Source organism: Acanthochromis polyacanthus, chromosome 12 (genome assembly GCF_021347895.1).
Source record: "Acanthochromis polyacanthus isolate Apoly-LR-REF ecotype Palm Island chromosome 12, KAUST_Apoly_ChrSc, whole genome shotgun sequence".
NCBI lineage: Eukaryota > Metazoa > Chordata > Actinopteri > Pomacentridae > Acanthochromis > Acanthochromis polyacanthus.
Window position 1 is genome coordinate 215,130 of NC_067124.1, and position 27,387 is coordinate 242,516.

A 27,387-nucleotide genomic window follows, 5' to 3' on the forward strand; every position below is an offset into this window, starting at 1 on the left:
ACTCATAATCAATGCTTTTAGGCCACCATGTTCATATTCCTGGAGCAGAACAGCTTTTTTCAAGTAATGGGTTTTGTTGTTCCAAATAAAGTTGAAATTTAGTTGATTTACAGCTTTAATAAAAGATGGTTCTAATGCTAGTGAGTATGTGGGGTGCAGAATTCTAGACATTCCATCAACCTTTGAGAGCAAAATACGTCCAAAATGGTAAGATCTCTTTGCATCCAAAGGTTATAAATACTTTTACATTTGTTCAATTTCTTCTCCAAATTTTCTAAATGTCTTTCTTTTGAATCTTTAGTTATATGTATGCCTAAATATTCGACATGTCGTTTTATATTGAAATTATGTATGGAGGTATCGGGAATACTTTTCACTGGTAAAAGTTCACACTTATCTAAATTAAGAAATAAACCTGAAGCTTTGGAAAATTGCTCCACTGCATTTAAAGCTGTGAGAATTTGACTATGGTCTTTAAGAAAAAGAGTTGTATCGTCAGCATACTGACTAATAAGCAGTTCTTGATCAAAAACTTTGATCCCTTTCAGAGTTTGTATATTTTTTAGGTGAATAGCTAGCATTTCTGCAGCTAAAATGAATAACCCAGGACTACAAGGACAGCCCTGAATTATACCCTTATTTAAGTTAAAACGATTTGTAGTACCAAGGGTCAATGCCACTGAACTATTCCTTTCTTTGTAAAATATTTGCATTGTTTTAATAAACTTTATTCCATAACCAAAAAGCTTTAAAGATTGTGTTAAGAAGGGATGCTCTAAATTATCGAATGCTTTTTTAAAGTCCAAAAAAACATTAAACTATTGTCTGTAATTAACTCTTCATAGTCTAGTAGATCAAGTACTAGGCGAATATTATCATGTATAGAACGGTTTTTCATAAAACTGTTTGAGTTGTGTCAATAATCTCAGGAAGAGTACGCTTTAATCTTGCTGCATATATATGAGATAAAATTTTATAGTCATTATTTAGGAGTGTAATAGGTCTGAGATTATCGACACGTCTCCTGTCTTTTCCGGGTTTTGGAATAAGAACAATAACTCCTTGCTTCATTGTTGGTGGGAGGTTTTCTTTTTCAATTGCTTCTCTAAACACATCAAGCAGCAGAACTCCCGTAGTTCAGACCAAAAATGTTTATAAAAATTTGAAGTCAGGCCATCACAACCTGGTGATTTATTGAGTTTTAAACTACTAACTGCTTTGTCTAATTCATCTAAAGATATGTTTGAGTCACAAAGTTCAATTGAATCATTTTTGAGTTTGGGAACATTATGGTTTTTTTTACATTCAAGAAATCTTCGCAATCTGTTGGTGAGAAGCAAGAATTATATAAGTTAGAATAAAACGAGTATATTTCTTTTGCTATTAACTTAGAATCAAAGCATTCATTACCATTTATTATTAAGGAGTTTATTACATTTTTTTCTTGTCTACTTTTTTCTAATTTAAAGAAATATGAGGAGTTCTTTTCTGCTTCTTCCATCCATTTAGATTTAGATCTTATAAAAGCACCTTTAGCTTTCACTTGGTACAGATTGTCTAGTTGATTTTGTAATTCCAAAATGCTTTGTTTTTGTTCATTTGATGAATTTAAATTGTTACACAAATCATTTATTTGAGTTGCAAGTTCTTTTTCTTTGATATTACTTTTTTGAGCGATATCTTTACTATATCTAATTGAGTATTGTCTTATTTGTATTTTAAAAAATTCCCATTTTCCACAGAATGTTTCAAGGTTTTTATCATTTATAGTTTTCCCTAATCAATGCACATACTGTTTTACAAAAATCCTCCTTTAACAGTAGAAACGAGTTAAATTTCCAATAACCCTTATTTCTTTTAGAGATGTTGGAGGTTTGATTTCCATTGTGATAATAGAGTGATCTGTCAAGGGAGCTGTATCCATTGAGACATTTTGCTATAATATGGCACAAGTTATTGTTGACCAACCATAAATCAATTCTTGATTTGGAACCACCATTAGGTTTAAAACCATGAAAACTGTTGTGTGTCTCCATATTTTTCCCTCCATATATCAGTTAGATTTAATTCATTGTAAAAAGTTTGAATTAATGCATTATAATAATTTTTGGTTGTATTTACTTGGCCATCGATCTAAACCATTCATCTGGCCACACAATTAAAATCACCCCCTGTTAATTATAGCTTCAGTGGGGTAAAGTCTTTTTTGGCTCTAATATAACATCAGTTACTTTAGTAAACAGATCTTTGTTTTGAGAAGGAGTATTATATCCATAAATATTTGCAATAATTACAAATGTGCTGTCAATCTCCATAACTATTATAATAAAATGTCCGTGTTCATCTTTTTTAATAGACTTTACTGAGCCATGGTAATTATTAACAATATTGCAACTCCAGCTGACTTTGAAGTACCATGAGAATAGTAAATTTTATCCCCCCATTGGTTATTCCAAAATTTCTCATCTGCAGATGTCGAGTGTGTTTCTTGAAAAAAGATTATTTGAGCTTTCTGACCTTTAGAAATAGGAAAATAGCTTTTCTCTTGACCTTATCTTGTAAAACCTCTGTATTCAAAGAAGAAAATAAAAGACTGCTTTTCAAAAGCACCATGTACAAATAAAATAATAAATAAGTAAAAAAAAAAAAAAAAAAAAAAAATTATTATATTATTTTTTTCCTTTTCTTTCCTTCCCCTTTTCCCTTTTCCTTTCTTTCTCTTTCCTTCTTCCTTTTTCCTGTAAACGTGTATTAGCTCAATACCACACTAATACGAATAACAAAGGCTTTTAACAGCCAGCAGAACAACAAACTTTCAGAACAATAAGTCAATCTTCAAGTTTTACCCGAGTGTAACATAGCTCAGTATCGTCGTTTTCAATGGAGGAGCGGTGATCCTTCTTCCTTCCAACATATGCGTAGGGACCCTTGAATCCTGCTTTCTTCCCTTCACCTCGTGCTTTGGCGACGATTGGCCATAACGCATCTCGAGCCAGCTTGTCTTCTTTGGTTAGATCTTCCACGAAGTGTATCTTCAGTCCTCCATCACACCTTGTGCTTGTTTGAAGCCCTCCATATTCATTCCCGGTAGACACGCTTGGTAAACTGCATGATGACTTGACGTGGCTTATGGTCAAGTCTTCTCCCAAGCCTATGGACCGTATCCACAGCCTCATCCATCTTCGGCGCCAGTTTGTGGTGAAATGCGGCTCAACAGGTTGATAACATCCTGCCCGGTGTTTTCACCCTCTTTTTCTTGAGCCCGTTCACTCGCAAATTCCATCTTCTTTTATATCTTTCAGATTCTCTGACTCTTTCACGCAGCTCGTCATTTTCTCGGGTAACTCCGCCACATTACTTTTCATCCCTCACCGTCTTTTTGCACTCTTCTAACTCCGCCATGATGAAAGTAATGCTCTCACTGTGGTCATCAACAACATTCTTTATTTCACCAAGCCTATTGTCTTGCTTATCAAACCGTTCAATGAGAGAATTGAGAGAGGCTTGTATGGCAATCAGAATGGTAGTATTAGAAGGTTCTGGAGCAAAGTCCATCTCACCGTTTTCATTTTCTTCATGTCGTTCTTGTTTGGAGTTGTTGGCAGGCGTTTGGCGCTGGTCTCTTTTGATGCTTTTTTAGGTGATTTAGAAGTCATCACGTCACCAAAAATAACATCCACACAACCGTGTTAAAAGTCCAAGGTTGTTTTGATGGGTAAATCCTTACAACTCAGAGAAAAAGTGAAAGTTTGTGTCTGCCGACCACAGGGCTTCTGCACTACGGCGCCATCTTGCCTCCCCCGGTCCGTCTCCAGAGACCAAGTACTGATCCAGTTCAAAGCAGCATCTGATCAAGAACCAATGAAATACCTGGATGTGTTCTGGCTCCGCCCACATTATGGAGGATCATCAGACCAGACTAGTGAGGACTTGGAACCAAATAACCCAGAATGCATTTAGACCAGCAGCAAAGACCGAGGAGGAAACTTTCAGAGGAAACACAAGTATTTTGGGAATACTGCTGTTATTGTGACACAAAATGTAGTTTTCAGATGATTTGAGGTGAGAAAGTGGTTGTAAAAACGTCCAATCTGTGGTCAGTTTCTCCAGATGAAGCTGATTAAAAATGAGCTCCAACGGTTTCAGAGATGTGAGGTCCAGGTTAGACAGCTATGATGGACGGTCAGCCTCACTGTAGAGCTCCTTATCTGGACCAGACTTTACAATCTGCTGCTCTGACGCTTCTATAGCGTTTAAACAGGATATTAGTAGTTTATGTTGATCTAACCGTCACACTTTGACCTCATACTTTATTTTTATTGTTCAGAGAAAAATCAGTTTGAAAGAAGTTCAAGTTATAACTTTATTTTGTTCATGTTTTACTTGGTCACTGACTGTAATAATAAGAACAGATATAAATTAAAACACAAAATATTATTTTGAAGTTTTGTTTCTGAGTCTTCACGACAAAAAAAATGTATTTTTTGTTCCAGTCTTTGTAGTTCTTTATATTTGCTTTCAGGGCATATTTTAATTGAATATAACTGAAAATGACGAGAAAAAGATCAGAACAAAAATAAAAACATTAGTTTTACTGCTTTACAAAAGATCTTTTTTCTATTTTCATTTTAACAATTCATTTTTGCCATGGAAGAGGATAAACATTGTCCAAATAAAAAGCTGTGATTATTCAACATGGAAAATTAAATCCCACTTTTCAACAAATAAGCAAACAAACATGAAGATCAAAGTGTGTTATTAGTGTGTTATTGAATAAAAAAAGTTATAATAGTTGAAACCCACAGGTAGAGCAAATAAAACTGGAGAAAGACGTATTAAAAAATCATTGATCTTGCTCTGGAAAAATCAACCACTGCAATGAAAATAAAAACTCAGTGAGACATTGATTACAGCACAAGATCTGTTCAAAGAATTTAGACCATGGAAGGGTTAAAATACACCAAAATGTGAGGAAAACCTCCTTTAACGGCCAAACAGAACATTTATAACATTGAACAGGCTGGAAAATGTTTATTTACAGAGTTAAATGTAATCTGGATAGTCCTGGTGGGTTTAAATTCTTGAAGAAGTACACTGATGGAGATGTCAGAGTCTGAAGCTGGGGCCTCATACATGCACTGGAGGAAACATATGACAATTGAAAGCAACACTCACATCCTCTATATCAAAGGTGAGTGCCTGTGCAGAAATGACATGATATTCAAATCAGGACTTTCTCACGCGCTTATTATGACATCATCACTTAAACATCATCTCTTCTTATTTCATAGATTGCCACTGCGGAAAAGAGTCAAACGTTGTCAGCAGGATTTGAACCTGCGCAGGGAGACCCCAATGGATTTCTAGTCCATCGCCTTAACCACTCGGCCATGACAACTCCTGTGCTACTGCTTTCTGTTCTGTGTGATGAAAGCGCAAAATTTGGCTTCACATACAAACATCTGTCGTGTTCCCACCCTTGCTTTACACATTGATCTAATCACTTAAATATTGGAGCTCCGTCTCTCCCTGTTGCTCCGTGCAGCTCTCCTGAGGTCAGCAGAGTCTCTGCTCACCTGTTGGTGGAGGTTAAAGTTGGTGGGTACTGGAGGACAGGCTTGGTGGTCAGAAAAATGCACACAACTTTTCATCCCCTATCATCTCCATTAAGTCCAGGGACACCAGGATCCAGAGCCCAGAGTGATGACCATTACACCATGGAACTTCCTCCACTGTCCTCCACCTCATCTTCTCATCTGACAGAGATCATCAAACACAGTACTAAGTTATAACACAACAACAGAACAAAATAAAGTTAGTTTGCCCTGTATAATTCCAGTGCACCAAAGGACAATCTGAAATCAATACCAGCAGTTCAAAATATAATACAGGCTATAAACAACAAAATGACTCTAGCCAAAGTCTGAAAAGAAAGTTATAAAAAAAAGACTGCAGACCATGGGAATGTGGAATCAATAGGCTCATCAATATCACTTTCCCATTATGTGAAAGTTGTTTCAAGAATGATTCAAGATTTAGTTTCATTTTCATCAGGTTGTTTTGCTGTAGAAAATACTAAGATGTTGTGTGTCGTGACAGAGATCAGGGCTTCTGGCTGATGTTCATTTCCTCCCTTTTCTCTGCACCTACTTCTCTTATCCGTTTGAACTCCTGAGAGCACACAAAAACAGTCCATTTCATAGTGATGGTGGTATAGTGGTGAGAATAGCTGCCTTCCAAGCAGTTGACCCAGGTTCGATTCCCGGCCATCGCATGTGTGCTGGTCATGAAGTGTTGTGTGCTTAATGTTTGTGATGGTTTAACTGATGCAACTAAACACTTCGTTACAGAGTGTGAATAGTGTCAGCAGCTGCTGGGAGGTCCAACTAGGACATGTTGCAAGTTTGGTGGTGGGACAAGTGATTGCATGTGGCTTATCTAAGCACACACACTCATACATGCAGCCACACACACCTACTTAGCATTTGTTCAGTGGATCATGTATCAACAAGCACAACAGGTTTGAGAGTTCTGCAATGAGTGCTGGAAGTGAAAAATTCGTTTTGAAGGCTTGTTGTGTTGTTGTGCATCAGTCAAAATACAATAGGTTTATAAATCTATTTTTAAAAAAAAGTTGAAATAAAAGAAAGAAATCAATGGTAAACAGTACAACACATTTTAAGGACTTATTAAAAAGGATTCACTAGATAAATGGAAGAGAAAAAAATGACTTTAAATTCAGTGAATAAATGTAGACACAAGCTTCTTTAGAGTAAATCAGGCAGTTAGCAGTTCTAAAGCAGTAACAAGATTAAAAGCATGAACATTAATGTCCCAGAATGATATGTTAGTGGTGTAATATAATACAACATTGTGCACCAACACAAAGCTTTCACTAAATGTTCATTTTGTAAATGTTTATAGTGTAGTACCACATTGTATAGCTCTGTCTGGGAAAAATTAGCATGTTAAAGATAAATGAAGTAGAAAAACATGAACTAAAATGAAGTGAAGTTTTTTTTCTCTACTGTAAAGTTTAATTGTTTCAAACTGGATCCTGAAGAAACATTCGCTCATCTTGTGTGCACTTCAGCTGTATTTACAGCTAAATGACAATAAAGCTTGATTTAATTTGATTTTGATTTGAATAAAAGTGCAAACATGTTTCATAAAGGTAAATAAGGTATAAAGGTATAAGGCAACTTAGGCCAGATTTGAATAGAAGTGATCCCTTAAAAACACACTACAAGTCCATCTTCTACAGGGGATCAGTTCTGACATAAACCACTGATCAAACATTGCCCACTGTGCTGCACAGCACACTAGCAGAGGTCCAAAGTTAGACTCATTCAAAGGGCTGCACTGATTCTATATCTGTCACTTGTATTGATTTTACTGCTGATTATCTGTCAAACACGTCTACCACCTCCAAGCTATCATGCTCATGTGATTTTGTCAATCCTTTTGAGTAACTCTGATGTTTGCAACCCCAGCCCCCGCCGTTGTGCTAATTCAAACAATTTCAAGGACAAAGGATGGGAGCCTATTGTATCACACAAGCAGCAGTGCAACGGATACGGTGCCAGAGGGGCACAGTTGTCAAGGATTAGCGGCCGTCACAGGCGCAGATGGATGTATCACCTCCCAGCACCGCTGATGAGTGCCTGAGTAGGACAACTGCCCCAAATGAGCTTTAAGCAGAACTTTAGATGCAGTCAAAAGATTTGAAGTGAAATAAGGAACCAACCAGAGCATGTTGGGAGGATGAGGGACAACAGAGAGAAGAGGGTCGCTTTCTGATTGACCTGTTGCTCTGCACAAACCTGTGGCTCAGCACATGCATGATGCAGATTTAGCCACTGAACAACCACTTTAGTTCATAATGCTGGTTTTCAATAATAACTGTGGTGAAGACTGGAAGTTTTTGCACTATTTTTGGTTTTCATATTAGCCAATATTCCACATACTGAAAAAATACATTTTTAAAAAACTTTTTTAAAACTGCAATAGTTAATCATTTTACAGAATTACAAATAATAACTCGGAAAAATCCCAGATTTATTTTAAAAATTCACATATTAACTGTGAAAAACAGGCTGCGCAAAATGTCCACATCAAAAGTCTGTTTTTTTTAAATTGTGATTTGTCCTTTTATAACATTTGGCTGTAAAATAGTACCAACTGAATTAAATGATTGAAATCAACAAAACACACAAAAACTACAAAACAAAACAACATTTTAAAGATATCCAAATCCTAAAAATGTAACATTTTATTATCTTACACAATTTTTAAATTGTTAAATAAAAACATTCTACATATTTTAAAACTGTTTTACATAACTTTACTTTTCTTGTTAAACTACCAATAATTTCCAGTAAAATCCTAGAAAAAAGTATTAATTTACATGTTGATTGTAAAGAGAAACACACAAAAATGATATTTTATACAAATAATAATTTATTATTATATAATGTGTGAATGTAAAAATGCACTTTTATTTCAAACTAAAAATTACAGATATTTGCTGTTATTTTACTTTAAAAAAAACATACAGATTTTAAAGTTTTTTAATTGAACTTTTAAAACTATCACCTTAATGCAATACATGAAGTGATCCAAACAGAACATTAACATTGTGCCTTCTGTGCGTTCATACTATAGAACTAGCTGTCCCTCAAACACTGAATCTTGTGACTAGTTAGTCTTATTTATAGGGGAAAAACCTTCCCAACACCCAGGTCTTTTCACATTCCTGAGAGGAACCCACCCCCTTTCTAAAACAGAGAGATCTTATGGTGACAAATCTTCAAACCAACTTCCTCCTCTTCCTTTCAGCTGCAGTAATGGCCCAGTGAACTGGATTCTCTCTGTCCTGACTCACATCCTCTGTGCCATAACATTTATGCTGCCTGTTCAGAAGCTGCTACATGAATCACAGCAGGCACCAGCTCAGCTCATCACATCCTGACTAATAGTCTGAATATTAGTCTGGGATGATGTGATATCAGAAACCATATCTTACTGGAAAGCCACCACACGTACACACTGCTGTTTACAATGTTCATTCTCGTCAACTTTGGCGCTGCTTGAGCACGAATCTGGTTAAGAATCTGACAAACCGAGGCGTTGACAGTCGATGTCTCATCCACGCTTTTAAGGCCTTGTTGTTCTCTCTGCAGCCAGGCCATACTTATCTCACACAAGAAACTGTATGTGAGCAGAAACAATCGGCTTGACTGAGTGCATTCCCACCAAGGTGTTAGGTTACATGGGCCTGGTCTATTTAAAAGATGATATCAGCAAGAAGGGATTTTGCAGCATTATCTTTGTCACTCAGCTTTTGAGAAATGGCACATCAGTCACCAATTAATGAATTTCTGGCATGACGTTGCGATATCAGGAAATAACCCGAGGCCACTGTAGGATAATACTAAGATTACATTTATTACAAATGCTAATAAAAATCCACACTTAATCAATTCTCACCGTGAAATGATTTAAAGTGTCCCATCCAGACTGTGGAAACTTCACAGCAGACGGTGAAAACGAAGCATTTCATTTACATGTGAAGAAATAAATCTCATCCATAAGTGATTGTACATTCATTCACCGGCTCACACACCACCTACTGGATTTTTAAAAAGCCACAATAATGCAATTAGCCGAACAAAGAAAATGGTAATCCACGAGTCAGTGTGACTGCATGGGTGGGATGCATCTGAAACGACCTGAGAATGACTCTGAGGAATTTTCACACCAAAAAGCTCCAGGAGAGCCAGACTGAAACAGCAGCCTATAATCTGTGGGTAGTGCAACTGAAACAACAACAGCAAAAAAAAAAAAAAAAAAAAATTTTGTGGGGACAAATACGAATAAAAGATGTTAATGATGCTCTTTAAAAAATAGAGTAGGCTACTATTTACAAAATACTATTTTTTAACTGTCCCATATCCAACAAGTGCTTTATTTTCCCCTGTTGTATAAGAATGAATGTGGCAGCTGTATGTGTGTGCATTAAGCACTCTGAAAGCAAAGAAGGTAAACAAAGACTGAAGCACATACACATGCATGTGCGCACACACACACACACACACACACACACACACACACACACACACACACACACACACACACACACACACACACACACACAACAATGGCTTGTATGTGTAAAGATCAGATTTCCATCATGTTTTTTTTTTTTTTTTTAGGATGAGGCATGTGTGAACAAAGAACATATTTTGTTTGCTCATAGCCATCTGTTGAAACCAGAGGAATTTCTACAATTGTAAATAGGTTTGTTTGACCAGGCAGCTGCTTCAACTGGGACGATATTCGCACCAAAAACAACACATAAGTATTATTTTTCAGAATCAGTGTGTAAATCGTGAATCCTACTAGGCGCTTGCAACAAGTATTTGTCTTTCTAAATGTCCAAAAAGTAAAAAAGAGCTGCTCATCTGCATTGCATTTGTAAATAGATTCACTACTCCAGCTAAATTCTGAAATGTCTAAGAACAGTCCCTCTGTAATAGCAGGCTGATGAAAAATGTCCAACTATACAAAAACTGACTGTCCTGCTCTGCAAACTCTGAGAATGCCGAGTGAGAACACACAAAGCAACATGCTGACGTGTGAGAATGATCAGGGGTTGTCACAAAACCGAGCATAAAAAACAAATCCAGTATCTGTGCAGAGCCAAACCTGATGGCCGGACACTTAGCTGCTGCTCCCAACTCAACTTGCATCCCACTAAATATGTAAAAAAAAGGAAACAATTGAGGGATTGTTGCCCCCTTCAATGCATGGCACCATGTGCATGGCCAAAACCATGCAAACATTCATTTGTTTAGGGTTAGTGGCACAGAAACAAGAGCGGGAAAACAACGGCTAAATGTTTGTCGCTGAATCACAAAAGCTGATAGCTGGTTATTTGCACTCACAAGATCACAATCATTGCTCCACCGCTAAATGGTGAAACCCACATTGTCATAAAGGAATAAAGGACATTATTATAAAAGCCAGTGGCTCTGTGCTGAAGAACAGGAGATACCGTAGCATTCTTTTGTCCACTGAAGGACTTTTATGGGCTTCGGTTCTCTCACTCCAGTTATGCCTGATGGCTCAAAATTATACTTGTTTTCCTGCCCCCTGAGGACTGGTCTTAAACTCTGCTTTCAATCTTGAAGAAACAACAAAACAGCTGTCAGAGTAATGCTTCCTGACAAGCCAAGATAGACAAAAAAGGAGACAAAAACAACACCCTAAACACTGAAATACCAAAAGAAAACCACAGAATAGTGACAGAGCTTTCAGAAAGTGTGGAAAAACTCATTACTACGATGTGAACGCCTTCAACTTGTGCATGATTTCATTTTCAAAAATGTAATGTGAAACATAAAACCGCCCGCACAGGCAAAGTAATCTTAGTTTGCCCAAAAGTCTATTGATTCCACTCTTAGACACTACAATAGCTTAATAATGTCTCAGCAAATAATCATATTGCATTCAGAAAGGCAAATTAAGGTGTCTTTTTGTTACTTGGCTGAAAACGGCCGATCAAATCCCTCTATCATCTTGAATTTCTATCACACAGACGAAAAGAATTGAACAGAGACAAGATAAAAGCCTCCAGTGTACTGAGAAATCAAAACTCACTTAACATGTCAATAGTGTCACAGGGAAGGAAAAAAAGGAGAAGCAAGATGCTTGCATCGGGAAAACAAATCCATATCAATACTTTACCAATCAGTTCATTTCATTAAGGAATTCAATGCCATTTACTGACGGGACAGTAAATTGTGTGGCATAAAGATAAAACCGAGGTCATACGCACAAGCAGTGGCGGACAGAAGCAACGGAGGAGATCTGGACGAGGGGGGGGTGAGCTCAATAGAGCAGCAAGTGGTGTCATTTCTACAGGAAAAAGGAATTGACATAAAAGAAGACAACGTGGAGGCATGTCACCCTCTACCAAAGAGAAGAAGCACGGACGTTCCTGTGGTGATCCTGAGGTTCGGAAATAGAAAGTATAAAAACGCATTGCTGAAACAAGGACGGATGCTGAGAGGAACAGACGTGTATATCAACGAGCACCTAACCCGGAAGAAAGCCAGGCTGCTAAAGAAGCAAAAGAAAATACAAGGAACTTGGGTGAGAAATTGTAAAATCTTCATTAAACTTAATGGTGCACCTGAAGAGGCTAAAGTCCTTGTAATCAAGAATCTCAATGAACTAGATAAATATGTATGACTTGCTCATTCAATGGATTTTAGAATGTATTGCCGCTTTACAAAATTTTAGATGAAATGTCAATGGCAATTAATAATGTACTAGAATGTATATCAGTTGAATTATCCATAGAAAATAAAAAATATATTTTAAGTTGAGTGTACAGAACATTGGGAGCTAACATAAAGACTTTTAATGATCGGATGATCCAGACATTCTCACAAATAACTGGGAAAACTATTTATATTTGTGGTGACTTCAACATCAATTTACTTAATACAGAAAAACATCAAGAAACTGAGGATTTCCTAAATATTATGTATTGTGTAGTGTAGTGTTTCAATCACATGAGTAATAAGTAAAATAAAGCTGGACTTATCTTCTTTGTTTCATTACAGTCACACCATGGTAATGATGCTCTTGACCTTCCTATTCCTCAGAACCAATACAACTCTTTAATATGCACACTGAGCAATTATAAAACACACCATTTCCCACAATTCCCCCTTTTGGCCTAAGCTAACCTTAGGCCAACACAAAATATACGACGAAGCTCTTTTTGCTAAATTTGTTTTAAATTTGGAGGAAACTGTAATTATGTCATAATTCTGAGGTTAAAGATAAACTTTCAAAGAGCTGAGATCTGTTGAGTCGTCATTTCACTTCATAAATGCTTGTCACTGAAAAATGCCAAATCTCTAAACATATGAACAATTTTGATTCCTATTTAACTGAGTCCATTGCAGGTCTCTATGATCATTCTTACAAAGCATACTGGATCATAAAGTGATTTCTGTGATCATACACATCCTGAATTCAGATTACAGGTAAGAAACAAGTTTAAATGGAAGAAAGGCACATGTAGTGCAGATACTGTGAATTCAATCCATGTTTCTCTGCTTTTTGTAAGAAAGTTTTTTATAAACACAATAACATCATTTTTAGTGTCTAAAACCATAGTCTATATTAAGTGCAACTGTGTCGAAAGACAAACTGATATCTCGGTTTTAAATCTAAAGTTACCAACACATAATAGGAGTTACATTATCAAGTTATTGCAGCTAGTATTCAATTTAGAAGCTGGTTTAATTTGACTGAATGGAGACAATGTTGTACTAAATGAATTGTAATTGTCAGGATTCTGCCCTTTTGCTGCCTCTTTGTCCCTTCTTCCACCTTTAGTCTTCTTGTCTGAAATTATCCTTTTAGATTCTGTTGTTTGTTGCTTTTGTCTAAGCCTGTTTGTTCCTCCTGTGTTAGTTTCTGTCCACCCTTCTTAGTCTGCCATTTTGCCTTTGTCTAGTTTAGTTTTTTGTCCACTCAGTCTCGCTTTCAGTTTGTAAAGGTTTCTTTGATTTAGTTCAATAAATTCTTTTAATTATGCCTAGCGTTCTCTCAGTGATGTCTGCGTCTGGGTTCTCCACATCCACCATTCCTAACAGTAATACATTTTACAATTGATCTTGGAGGTTAAACCTCTACTGATAATTCATCTCTGTAACACAGAAGAGCATTTCTTCACAGGCCCTGAAGAAATGATAAATGTTTTGTGTATCTTCTGTGGTTTTTTTTTTTGGTTTGTTTTTTTTAAAGAAGCTGAAAAGACAGAAATAATCCCACATCAGCAGATGCGTGTACTGCTGCTGCTGCTGCTACTATAACTGCCTGTATACAATTACTACTGGATCTAATTTTTTTTTTTTTTGAGCAACATGCCACAGGTCTCATTTGCACCTCACAGTTTTGTTTGTTATCATTTTGATAGAAGACGCTAGCTGTCTTGTCTTCTTTTTCTGTTCCTTTTACGATTACTGTGTCAGCATGTTTTACCCAATTCATGGCCTGTGTGAGGGTTTGAGTGGGGAGGGCTACATTATGTTTAGTCAACCAGTTTTTCAGCCCTGGCCGGAGATTATTTATAAAAACAGTCTTCAGGTGTTGTTGGAAAAGTTCGCTCCCTTGTCTGTCGTCTGTCAGTCCACTGTGTCTCGCAAACACAGCCTCCAGTCTTACTTTAAAGTCCTTTGTTGATTTTCCGTCTTGTTGTTTAGTCTGTCCTATTTCACTATAATCAGCTCTTTGAGCGAAGGTCCGGGTAATACGGTCGTTCAATGCTTGTTTTTCTCTTTTTTTTTTTTTTAGTTTCAAATCTTACACAGATCTTTATTGTTCTTTTAATTACATAAAGTTCATGGCAAACAAGTTGCCCCTTTCTCTTTTCTTTCCATCTCAACAACAACAACATTTTGTGCACACATACGAAAACCTTTCTCATCTCCCTTCCCCTACGTACTTTTTACCATCAGTTATACTCACTCGATTTTTACCATCTTTCCATTTATGAGCCAAAACACACTTTATCCCTCAGGTCTCAATTAATCTCTTCAGCCTTCAACAACGTTCTCTTTTCATCATCAACCAGTCTTTTACATCTTTCGCTGTCCATCTTTGATTATGTCATTCTCTAAGTTTGATAATTGTTTCCACAGCAGTGGGTCTTTGTCATCTAAAATTAGTCCTGATTCTTTTAGTTCTTTGAATTTTGTGTCATCAAACAATCTTTTCTCCACTGAATAATTGAGTTACAGCTACTTCCCACTGTTTTTCTAAGGACTAAATGCCCTTTTTTTGTTCTTCTTCCTCCATGTTTGATCAGAATGTGTACTACAGGGTGTGTTTGACCAGTATCAATGCTTCTTGAGCCAATTCAGAGTCCTCAGAAATCAAGCTTCTAGAATACACTGTTGTATTCCGGATTTCTGCTGGGGGTTCTAATCCCAGGACTGAGAATTGTTTTAGAGTTACTGTCAAATCCCACCTAGAACCTAATGAATGACTCAGTAACCTACTTCAACTGACAACAGCTTTATGTTTACACCGTTAGGTTTCAGGCTGTCCGCTGATTCAGTTACTTTTCATTCCAGTTATACATGAGCTCCTCATTCACACTCTCATTCATACTCTCTGAGACGCAGTTACACGAGGCAGTACCGTTCACGTTGTCTCAGTGAGATTCCACAAGACACAACAACACATAAAAACCGGTTGTCCATTTCATTCACTTTTTTAGTCACTGGCTTTCATCACTGTTTTTTGTCTTTTTATATTTTTATTTTCAAGCTTTTAGAGGGGAACCACGTCCTCAGAGCTTCTAAACCCAGTATTTTCAACCACTCGTCAGCGATCCAGGCTTATACCAAACCGTCCAGGCTATTTGCCAGCCTAAGAAACTGTTGCCTAACAGGGATTACATTACACTTCGGGTTGCAGAATAGGCCCTCTGCTCTATCCACCTTTTGGAGGGACTCCTAAACCCCCCGGGTTTTCTAACCCAGAACAGAGTATCCAGCCAGAGATTCTATCCTCTGTGGATCAGTGACTTTTTCCATTTCCATTAACCTTAGCGCTTCTTCATCATTTTCATCCTTTTTATTTCCATTAACCTTAGCACTTCTTCATCATTTTCATTTCTTCCAGAAGCACATTCAATTTTGTATACCTGAACACACAGGAGGAATTCTGACAACAGTTTTGGAATAGCCAATAGCAGACTTTGATGTCAACAGGCGTCTGCTTACCTTTTATAGGGCGCCCAAGTTGTCAAAAAGTCCTTTGTATGTCCGTTGTTTGTTCAAATGTACGTCTATTGTCAATTCTCCTTCTCCATCCGGGTCACGGCACCAAATTGTTGGAAATCAGCCTATCCTACAATTAAACAAACCAACAAAATATGTGTAAGGCTGTTTCCGCCCAGTTCTTTTGATGGAGTAGTCAGGAGACTTCTTCTTAAAATCAAAAGTATTTATTACAGCAAAATTGAATGTGCGATACAGAGCTCTGGGCCTGAATCCTCTGTCCCTAACCGTCAATAAGTGTTCAGTCAGTTGGGATGGAATCAGACCGCTAACTGTTCCTGACCCAGTCTTCTTATACTCTAACAGTGTGTATAGCTATCTATCAAGGCCGGCCGCCCCTTCCGATGCTGCGTTGTTCCGCTGTCCTCTGTCACAGCAGATGTTTTGTCATTACGCTCACGTAGGAATGACTTCGCTTCTGCAAAGCAAGATTAGAAACTGCACATACAACTCGCTCATGTTCTTTACTGATTACAGCTTACGTCAAAAACTATCTGTACCTTTATTATCAAAAACTGTCTGTACTTTGATTATCAATCACTTTATGTCTTGATCATCCTTGGTTTCAATCACGAGTAATAAGTAAAATAAAGCTGGACTTATCTTCTTTGTTTCATTACAGTCACACCATGGTAATGATGCTCTTGACCTTCCTATTCCTCAGAACCAATACAACTCTTTAATATGCACACTGAGCAATTATAAAACACACCATTTCCCACAATAGTATGAGCTTTTTTCCGTCTATTACAAAACCCAGTAGAATAACAAGCAGCAGTGCTACTTTAATCGATAATATTTTTACCAATGACACTCAATATGGATGCACAAATGGATTGCTGATCTGTGACATATCAGACCACTTACCTGTGTTCACGATAAAAGACTGGAAATGTAGGAAAAAACAAAATTCAAGATAGCTAGCCAGAAGCATTTACAGACTGAACAAACAACTAATGCGCTGTTCAACGCCCTGTTGGAACAGGACTGGAGTTCAGTGTACAATGAAGAAAATGCTGACAGTGCATATGAGAACTTTTTAGAAATATTCATTATGTCATTTAATAAATACTGTCCTATTATAAATGATAAGAAGAAGAATAGATACAAAGATTGCCCATGGTTAACCACAGGCTTAAAAAAGGCTTGCAAAAAGAAGAACAACCTGTACGCAAAGTTTATCAAATCAAGAACAAAGGAATCAGAAATTAAATCAGGGCTTAAAGTGAGAAAAAATCCTGAGCCTGAACTTCTAAGATCCAATTTATACTGTCAATAAACGTATTTAAATGTATTTTAAAACTCACTAAAACACAATATATATGAGATTCTATTAATTCAGAGCAAATATGAGGTCATCTGGTGGAAATGATGCCGATTATGATCCCACTATTTTGTTGTTGCTCAAATGTAAAACCTTACTTGGCCAAAACTTAAGACATTTTAGAAAGTGCCAAAAGTCAGATTTTTTTTGTGTTAATGTTTCAATACCACATCACTATAATTGCAAAGATTTATTTTAGTGTAAAGGGGAAAAATCATGAAAACCAAGTACATGCATTATTAATAATTTTAATAATTTTATTTCTTCAGTAGATTTAACAAGAACTCAAAACAACACCAACCACAACAAAACTGCTACAAAACTCTGCTGCTTTCCTTCATAAGGCACAATTTTTACTTACAACATTATCTCAAGTGTCAGTCTCAAGAGAATATAAGTGCTTGGAGAATACTGTTTGAAAAAATTTAATATTCTCTGGAACACTACAAGAGAATAAACTGTCATATGTCACTTGCTATACCAACTTTGTATTTCAGCAGGTAATAAAAGTACTAGTATTAACTCTTAAAAGCAATTTTAGTTATTGCCTCACAATATAAGATACCTCTGAATAAGCTGATCATGATGCTGACTCTCTCAAACTCTGTAACTAGCAAAGAAGTCCGGGCCTTCCTGATCTGGTTTATCTGGGTCCTGGCAGCAATGGACTGCTCATGCTGAAGAACTTCTACTCTGGCCTTTTCCTCTGGAGTCAGCCCATTTCTCACACAGATGTGATTAAGAAGCCCTCTGTAGCACATAACCACACATACGCATGTTAGTAAGTGCTCATTTGATACACCTCAATAATCTGTGTGATTAGTTTAAATCATTTGATTTTCAATTTGAACTGACACATATTTTGTTTGTTTTTGGTAAGGGAAAAAAATGTATTCACTGTATAATTTGTTCAGTTGGCTTTCAATTTAAATGTTTCTATTTTTTATCTATATTTTGGAAAGAAAAAACGGTGAAAAGCAGGCTAAGAACATTCTTATTTAACTATCTATCCATTATTCATTTCACACAACTCATACGTTCATTCTTTTCTTACTAACAATATTTGCTTAAGATTGGAGATTTTTTGTTTGTGGCTACACATCATTCAGATGCATAAGGTCAGAAAATCTGCTGAGAGCTATTTAACTCATGATTACAAACATCCTATATGTCCTCAAATCAAAAAGGTTCATATCACCTAAGCTACATTCAGTTTGTGCATATTTAACTAAACAGATGTTCTGAGGAGAATAATGGGACAAATCCGTATGGCTTGATCTTTGATTTTTTTCCTTTCAAAATAAAATCCAGCAAACTAAATAAATGTTTCCTTTTTTCCTTTTGCTGTTGTAAAACACATAGAAAATGTTTAAAGATTAAGAAATCAAACAAAATCAACACCTTCTGTTTTTGTTACTTTTTAAAATTCAATATCTAAGCCCGTTTGTTTTTATTTTGTGGCGAAACCATGGGGATTGTGGGACATGCACGCGGATCGCCACTGAATGGGGCGAGTCAACGCACCGCGGCTCAGGGATCGCGGCAGCGGCTGCTCTCTTTGTTAATCAGCAGAGACACATCCTCTCTCCTCTGTCACACAAAGTCTGAGCAAACTTTAGTATCTGCGTCTTTGAGCTAAACACAAGCTCCAACGCTATTGACCAGTGATCAGCTGCTCGATTCTTCACCGCACCACTCACAGATTGGAGCTCCGTGCGCTCTGGAGAGACCAGGCAGCCACAGGGCTGGGACACGTGGAATGGGTCTACAGTCCAAGCAGAAATAAAATAAATAATATGCAATATATATCAATGTGTTTCCAGTAATTCCCTTTAAATATAATTACAAAAAACACCAACAAATATTGCACATTTGGATTTTGTTTGTGGGATACTGTTATTTCTTATCAGTGGCTCAGCAGCACTGACGATGCCGAACCAAAAGGGTGCAGCACATCGTGCACTCAGCAGTCGATGCGCACTCGCAGTTAGAAAACTGTAATTGGATAAAAGTTCTATCAGAAAGTCGCATGCCTGGACAGAGGGTTTATATTTTTTAATGTAGGATTTGGAGTTTGATTGATTAAAGCAGAGCAACTGAATGCACAATGACGCACATGCTTGGAGCCTTCGGGACGGAGATGGATGAATTTTTTTAAATGGTACATTTCCATGCGCCGGAAAACTTTAAGCCCTGCATTTAACTGAGTAACCACTTTGAATGGTTTCATTAATTTACCAGTCACGTCTGTCAACGACAGCTTTCCTCTTAATGGATTTTGCAACGAAGCAATGAAGACACTAAACAAGAAATTAGACCTGAATTCTGTGAAGCCGGATCTCAAGGACTCTAAGTTTGTGGAGGACTTCAAGAACTTTTACTGAACCCTGCATGGACAAATCTTCTTGGCAGGGGTTCAGTCTGTGTCCAGTGTGCATACGCTGGTGTCGTTGTAGGGTTCCTTGTTGGTTGGACGTTGGTCCAGACTGGTCAAAGCAGCAATGTTCACCATTGGAAGAGTGCTGACAAGTCTGAGGGTGTTGTCCATCTGTTCTGTTCTAATTGGAAAACAAACACACAAACACAGAGAACGTCAGTGTTTCCTGCAGCATTGAAGAACTGATGCCTTGCCTGAGATAGAGAGCACCCCAAATGACATCTGAAGACACTTTTACCTGTTGGAATTTAACATTCAGTTGTCTGATTACATCAGAATTCCTAATCTAACCTACATCCCCAGATTAACCTGGACCAGATTTCTGTGTCAAAATGAATACAGGTTAGACTGAACGATAGCTGATGATGTGTTAACAGAATTCAACTGACCACAGTTGTTCAGGACAGTTTTGAAACAATTTTGCAGCAATATCCAAAATTATCCAATACACAATTGTGTGTACACTGTGACTGAGACCAGTCTTTACATACCTCACTGTGACACTGATTGAATGCTTTCTTTCTGGTGTGGATCTGCTGGTGTCGTTTCAGGGAACCCAAAGTTGTAAAAGTCTTCTTACACTCATCACATCTGTATGGTCTCTCCCCAGTGTGGACACGTTGGTGAATTTTGAGTTTTGCATTGTAGCTGTAGCGTTTCCCACACTGGTGACAAATGTATGGTTTAACCCCAGTGTGGGTCACTTCATGAGCTTTTAACTGTGAGTACATTACAAATAGTTTGCCACAGTGATCACATATCCACACATCATGGCCAGTGTGGATGCGTTGGTGACATTTTAAGCTCTGTTGGTGCTTGAAAGTTTTTTCACAGGAGTCACAGTGGTACCGCTTTCTACCAGAATGGGGGCATTGATGGATCAACAACTGTTCATGTTGAGTAAAGGTTTTCACACACTGATCACAGCTGAATGGTTTAACTCCACTGTGAATGAGTTGATGACTTTTTAAGTAACTCTTGTAAATAAAAGCCTTTCCACACTGATCACAGCTGAATGGTTTAACTCCACTGTGAATGAGTTGATGACTTTTTAAGTAACTCTTGTAAATAAAAGCCTTTCCACACTGATCACAGCTGAATGGTTTAACTCCACTGTGCATGAGTTGATGACTTTTTAACTGACTCTTCAGAGTAAAAGCCTTTCCACATTGATCACAGCTGAATGGTTTAACTTCACTGTGCATGAGTTGATGACTTTTTAACTGACTCTTCAGAGTAAAAGCCTTTCCACATTGATCACAGCTGAATGGTTTAACTTCACTGTGCATTAGTTGATGTCTTTTTAACGCACGCTTGTGTGTAAAAGACTTCTCACACTGATCACAGCTGAACAATTTCACTCCACTGTGAATGAGTTGATGATTTGCCAGATGACTCTTCTGATTAAAAGCCTTTCCACACTGATCACAGCTGAATGTTTTAACTCCACTGTGAATGAGTTGATGTCTTTTTAAGCTCCACTTCTGAGTAAAAGCCTTTCCACACTGATCACAGCTGAATGGTTTGTCCACAGTGTGAATACGTTTGTGAATTCTGAGCTTTGTTGCTGTGATAAAAGTCTTGCCACATTGCTCACAACTGAGTGATTCATCTCTTTTTGCTGTTGTTGCTGAACCATCCTTATCCTTCTCAGAGGTCCGACATCTCACTCCATTGCTGTGTTTACATTTCTGTAGCAAAAGACAAAGATAAAAACAGAGGCAGTGTTGGAAGAGCAATCATGAAAAATTTATCCTAAAAGTCTCAATTCCATGTAGTTGGACATGAGGCTGAAACAAGATCAAGAATCTGCAGACATGCTAGCAGCTTTGTCACTAGAAACCTAGAAATGTGTCAACAGCACACTCACAATGTCAACAAAACTATTTACAGAGGCCGATAGTTTTCACCTTCAACAACATCAATGTCCAGATTGAGGTCTTAATGGCAGCAGGGTCAATTCAGACCACCAACACTTTCTAGTTTCTCCTAGGGGACCAGATGTTGATACCAGTCCAGAAAAGATCTGTAATTCTGCCACTGAAATTTGGATTTGACCCCAACGACCCGGGCAATTTGTTGTGCAGCAGTTACACAAGCGTTCACCATCAAACAACAAAAGCAACAAAACAGTTAAAGGAATAGCAACGATTAAAGGAAATGTTTTAATAATTGAAAAAACAGTAAAACAATTACAAGCAAAATAAAAGCCATTTAAAGAAAAATCAAACAAAACATAAGATAGACAGGGACATCGGCAGCAATCTTGGTCATTTAGTCAGACGTGGTAAAAGTTTTCAATAAACAGCCACCGATGTAATCAGGTAGAGGACTTTTCTTTGGTCTGCACTGTTTGAGACACCAGATTACATTGCCCACATCAAGAAAGGGATTCTGTGGAGACGCTGACATGAGACAGTTTTTAGTCTCAGCATGTTTAGCCCTAAAATCATGGGAGTCAAACCTGACATAAAAACTGTTTAGACTTTGAGCCAGCTCTAAATCACAATTATAACCACTGAGCTGAACTCTCTCATTGACGCATTAATTAGTCCCAGTGATCAGATTCATGCCGTCCCAGACTGAACTGAGGTTGTTCATTTTGAGCTGAGACTCAAGTTTGTCTTTGTATTGTCTTTTGTGGGTCCTGATCTCCTACTTTATTTCCTTCTGTCAGTTATACAGATTTAGAGTATTTCCTTCTCTGAAGACTGTTTTCTTTCTGTACAGTAGGTCTTTAAGCTTCTTAGAAAGCCATGGCTTAGTGTTTGGATATAGTTTAACAGTTTTATCAGGAATAACACTGGTTTCACAGTCTGTGACCCAGCTGCTCACAACATCAGTCGGTTCATCAATATCAGCTGAGGACTCCTTAAACACGTCCCAGTCAGTAACCTCCAGACATCCCTGCAGAGTGTGACAAACTTTCACTCTGATGTTCTGCACTTTGCCTTGCTTCAGTACAGTGGTAGACAGGGATAAGGAGGATGCAGTTGTGGTCAGAGGAACCCAGAGCAGAAGCACCTTTCACATTGTTCTAACAGATCAAAGATTTTGTCTCATCTAGTGGGGCATGTGATGTACTGATGGAAGTCTCTCAGTGTGTGTTTTAGTGTGCAGTGGTCTCTGGATGACCTGATGGATAAGCCCACAGGCATTTATTTCACTGGCCTTTGGATGATATCGACAAGTTTCACAAATATCTGAGGAAATTTCTGAGGCAGATCTGGAGGGCACAGTGAAACAGAAAGCAGTTCTAAGTCAGTAGTGAACAGTTTCAGATTTACACCAGCGCTGTCCTTGTCATTTGGAATACCCACTTAAGCCCAAGCTTTCATTTGCTGGCTGATGTTGCTTCAATAATTCCACATGTTCTATCCTCTTGATGCCATCTACTTTGTGAAGTGCACCAGTCCCTCCTGCAGCAAAAACACTCCCACAACATGGTGCTGCCACCCCCATGCTTCACAGTTGGGATGGTGTACTCAGGCCATCCTCAGCCAGCATCTTCACAAGGTCGTTTGCTTTTGTTCTGGGCTTGATGAGCACATTTCCCTCCAAAACAATCCTAACCTTAACCAATCTCCATCTTGAGCAGTAGAATGGCTTGACATTCCCATGGTGTTGATCTGTGCATGTAATTGTTTGGACAGATAAACGTCAAACCACAGCAATCTGGAAATTGCACTCAAGGATGAACCACACCTGTGGAGGCCCACAAATGTCTTCCTGATGTCTTGGCAGATTTCTTTTGATTTTCTAATGTCATCACACAAGGAAGCAGTGTGTTTGAGGTGTGCCTGAAAATACATCTTAATCTATCAAAAGCTTTCAAAGTCAGGACATCATCATCTTGAAGGCATAGCAATCTTAGTGGATGCAAACTTCTGATTGTAAAGAAAATAATAAAAATTATCAAAAAAAATCTCTCTTTCGTTATTCTGGCATTTAAAGATAATTTTGGTCATCCTAACTGACATAAAACAGGAGAAGCATTGCCAGATTTAATGTCAGATCGTGTAAATTAAAAAAAGGGTTATGTGTCGTTTATACAGTGTAAGTAAACTTCTGGGTTCAACTGTCTGAATTTCTTGAGAAAGAAAAGGCTGGTAAACTCACAATGCTCAAAAGTATTATTCTCTACCAAAGAAAATGCTGCTCTTTACCTTCATGAACAACTTGCTTGAAAAACAAGACTTTTCTTCCGTTACTTATCTTCATCACCATGTAAGACATTTTCAGAAAGTATGATCAGCAGCTAGTTCAGCCTCAAACAAAGAACAAGCAGCTTCCTAGCAGTCCACCATTATATCCTCAGTACAGCTGCTTCTGCAGAGCTACATCTCTCCAGCCAACGTCACCTGGCTTTGGTCGGCCCATCTAACCAACTGGAGCAACTTTACACATTTTAAAGAACAAATTCATGATAATAATGTTACAGTGGTATGTTTCTCACTTTTTGTGAAGAATCCATGTTTCCTCCGTTGTTGAGCTCAGACTAAATGGCTGCCAACATTCCTCTGCTCCTCCGTCAGACTCTCCTCCTCCTGCCAATCACCTGTCACATCAAACACATCTTCATTAGGATACCACTCTATACACAAGTGTCAGAGTGTCCCATATGTTCATCAGCCAACACAGAGGACACATTTCAACTCAATAGTTCACTTTTAGCTCTTTTCAGTTTCACCTAAAACTGATACAAATGAACTTAAACTGTTGAAAATAAGGAACACAGACAGAAAACAGACATGGAAAAAGAGAATAAAGAGAACATAAAGATGCTACTGCAGGTGATTCAAGACAGGACTGCTGGTAGAAAACTGTTCATGCTGTAAGTTAGTGAATGTATTTTACTGCTCAGTGTTCTGTTTAAAGGCAGCTCTCACTCTCTGTTCTTTGCACTCTCCCATAGTGTCAAGTGTCCTCCCACTTTCAATGACAGGTGATTCTCATTGATGATTTTTCTCACAGTTTGTGCAGTTTCCCCACTTGAAAAAGGATGTTTCATCTACCCAGGGTTTGAGCAGGACTCCACTCATCAATCAGACAGTTGCTTTCTTTCTTTTCCCTCTTTTATTTTGCAGTGGTCACAAATTCATGAGATACAGAGGTGGCAACTTCCATAAGTCCATACGTTTAGTTGATAGATTAAGGTGAAAAACCTTTAAACAGAACACAAAAGGACAATGTTCACATTACTGCATTCAGCAAATAGTAACAACCATTCCTCATGGACATTTTCACCACATTGGCAAATGCTACTCCACTCAGTTTATGTTTATCAACCTCAACACCACATAAACTGAAGCGACAAATCATGGCATGAGCAATATTCAACCCAATACTATACCACACATGAATTTATCTGCATTTTAAAGAGTTGATTTTGAATCACAGTTTAACAAATTACTCTTAGCATTTTTATCAAACATTTTTTAACCATTTTACACTTTTCACTTCATGGTTTTAAAATTAATTAAAGTGCATAAAGTGCTTTTAAAGTGCAATCCTTTCCAGATCCAATAAATAAATAAAGGGCATCGTAAAAACCCACCATTACAAACAGGATGAATTCACTGGTCTTAGCTGGAACCCTCTAATTAGCACCAATTAGCCTGCAATCTCATTTTCAACTGAACAATTACAAAACACACGGCAATTATTGGTAAACAGACAAAGTTGACAGCAAGCCGCTCGTGGCCGATCTTCGTGGCTAATGCTAATGCTAACACATACTGCAGTGGCACACATCGGCAGCTTAAACAGTCTTTTAGAGTCTCCAGAATTCTGCTCTTACCGGCTGCAACCCGGATTTTGGAGATGAAGGCAATCCTGCAGTTTGCTGCAGATTTTGATGCTTTCCCAACAGAAACTCACGACCACTTTGTTTGAACTCGGTCATTCATTCTCAGTTCCTCCTCAGTGCTGCGTGTGTCCCCATGTATGCCGCCGGTGGCAAACCTGCAGCCGCAGATTGTTTCCGCCCCAGCTGAGTGTAGGACCTGTGCGTAAATGCTTCTCCTTTAGTTTTCAGCTCCTTCCAGTTTGACTTGACACATAGAATGCTTTGCACTCTGTGTCACCTGTACCTTCTTCTTCTTCTTCTTCTTCTTCTTGTTTTACGGCGGTTGGCATCCAGCTTCTTGGTGCATTACCGCCACCTTCTGTTCCGGAGTGTGGACCAGACAGTAGACTTACAGACTTTACCCGACCTAGTTCAAACTATCAAATCTACAAACACACACTACAAAGACCAAACAAAAACCCAAACAAACAAATAAACAAAAAAAAAACAAAAAAAAAAAAAACCTCTAACTTGCACTCTCCACACCAAAGCCAACTACCACCCCTTATTCCTATCATTATCCCTACCTAACCATCATATTCTATTATAAACCCCGGTCCCCTTTAAAAAATCCATCAGTGCCCTAACCTGTGCCCTCTCTTCCATACTTAGCAACTCTTTCAGTGTAAATTCCTGCACCCCTAACTCCTTTATCCTATCCATCAGCTCCCCTCTCTGCACCTCATATCTTCTACACCTCAGAACTACATGTTCCACTGACTCTTCCTCCTCCTGACAACCCTCACATAAACCTGTCTGGTGCTTCCCAATCAGTTTCAGTGTTTTATTTAGTGCACTATGCCCCAACCTTAACCTGGTCATCACACTCTCCTCCCTCCTGTGTCCACTACTCACCCTCCCACCTCTGACGCTCTTTTGTACCTGATACAGGTGCCTCCCTTTCTTCTCTCCATCCCACCTTTCTTGCCACACTGAGTTGCTTTTTTCCCAGATAATACTTTTGATTTCTTTCTTGCTGATCCTCAGATGCATTTCTATTTCCTTTTCAGTAAAGCTCTCTTGGCCAGATCATCAGCCCTCTCATTCCCCCTCACCCCTACATGTGCTGGTACCCACAGAAACTTTACCTGACCCCCTTGGTGAACAATTCTTGTTAGTGACTCAAGGGCTGAATATAGGATGTCCTGACGGCTGTTTGAATGAAAAGACCTGAGGCTTGCTAGCACTGATGATGAGTCTGAACACACTAATGCCTTTCCTAGACCTGTCTTCTCCACCCACTGTAGTGCAACCAAAACCGCCACCATTTCCACTGTGTATACTGAAAGATTATTAGATGTTCTTCTGTTGATCCCAATTCCTCTTTCCGGGACTGTTACCCCGAATCCTGTCACCCCTGTCTCAGGTTGTTTTGCCCCATCTGTGTATATGCAAGTAAAATTGCTGTACTTTGTTAATATGTGACACTTAAACTCACCAACCAAATCAACCATGCCTTTCCCCCTCCTCTTAGCCTCTAATAAACCCCAATCAACCTCAGGCCACACTAGCATCCATGGGGCCACACCTGGATAGACTACCGTAGGACTAACTTTGAGGTTAAGTATTCCAAATTCTTTTGCAATGTTATTTGCTTCTTTTGCAAAGTTTTGCCTCCGGCTCTTTTCACCCTCCCAGAACCCCTGCAAAACTCCCTTTGTCAGATGAGACTGATTGTGTCCTTGCAAGTTAGCCCAGTAGTTAGCTATTATCTGCCTTCTCCTAATTTCCAAAGGCATCTCTCCCACTTCCACCTGTAGAGCAGGAACCGGTGATGTTTTGACTGCCCCACTACAAACCCTCAGAGCCTGTGCTTGAATCACATCCAGTTTACATAATAAGGACTTGGATGCAGAACCATATGCCACACTGCCATAATCAATCACTGGTCTTATCAGCGCTACATATA

At 38.3% G+C, this 27,387-nt stretch overlaps 1 protein-coding gene and 1 non-coding gene across 7 annotated transcripts; both read right to left on the reverse strand.

The window, feature by feature from the left end:
- Positions 1-5,316: 5,316 nt before the first annotated feature.
- On the reverse strand, positions 5,317-5,398 carry trnas-aga (transfer RNA serine (anticodon AGA)). The gene has a single exon. It is a non-coding gene; the product is annotated as a tRNA-Ser (tRNA).
- Positions 5,399-14,349: 8,951 nt separating this feature from the next.
- Positions 14,350-25,914, reverse strand: LOC127536399 (zinc finger protein OZF-like). 6 transcript variants are annotated; one of them, XM_051956642.1, is made up of 5 exons: positions 25,431-25,914; positions 24,646-24,795; positions 24,087-24,188; positions 20,122-21,321; positions 14,350-19,751 (listed from the first exon to the last, which is right to left on the reverse strand). In XM_051956642.1, exons 3-5 carry the CDS (start codon positions 24,102-24,104, stop codon positions 19,506-19,508), a joined length of 1,464 nt encoding a protein of 487 aa, XP_051812602.1. In that variant the 5' UTR covers positions 24,105-24,188; positions 24,646-24,795; positions 25,431-25,914; the 3' UTR covers positions 14,350-19,505. The 6 variants fall into 6 exon arrangements, with proteins under 6 accessions (XP_051812602.1, XP_051812601.1, XP_051812599.1 ...); XM_051956641.1 differs by having other exon boundaries at positions 24,603-24,795; XM_051956639.1 differs by having other exon boundaries at positions 24,520-24,795.
- Between the last annotated feature and the right edge of the window lie 1,473 nt (positions 25,915-27,387).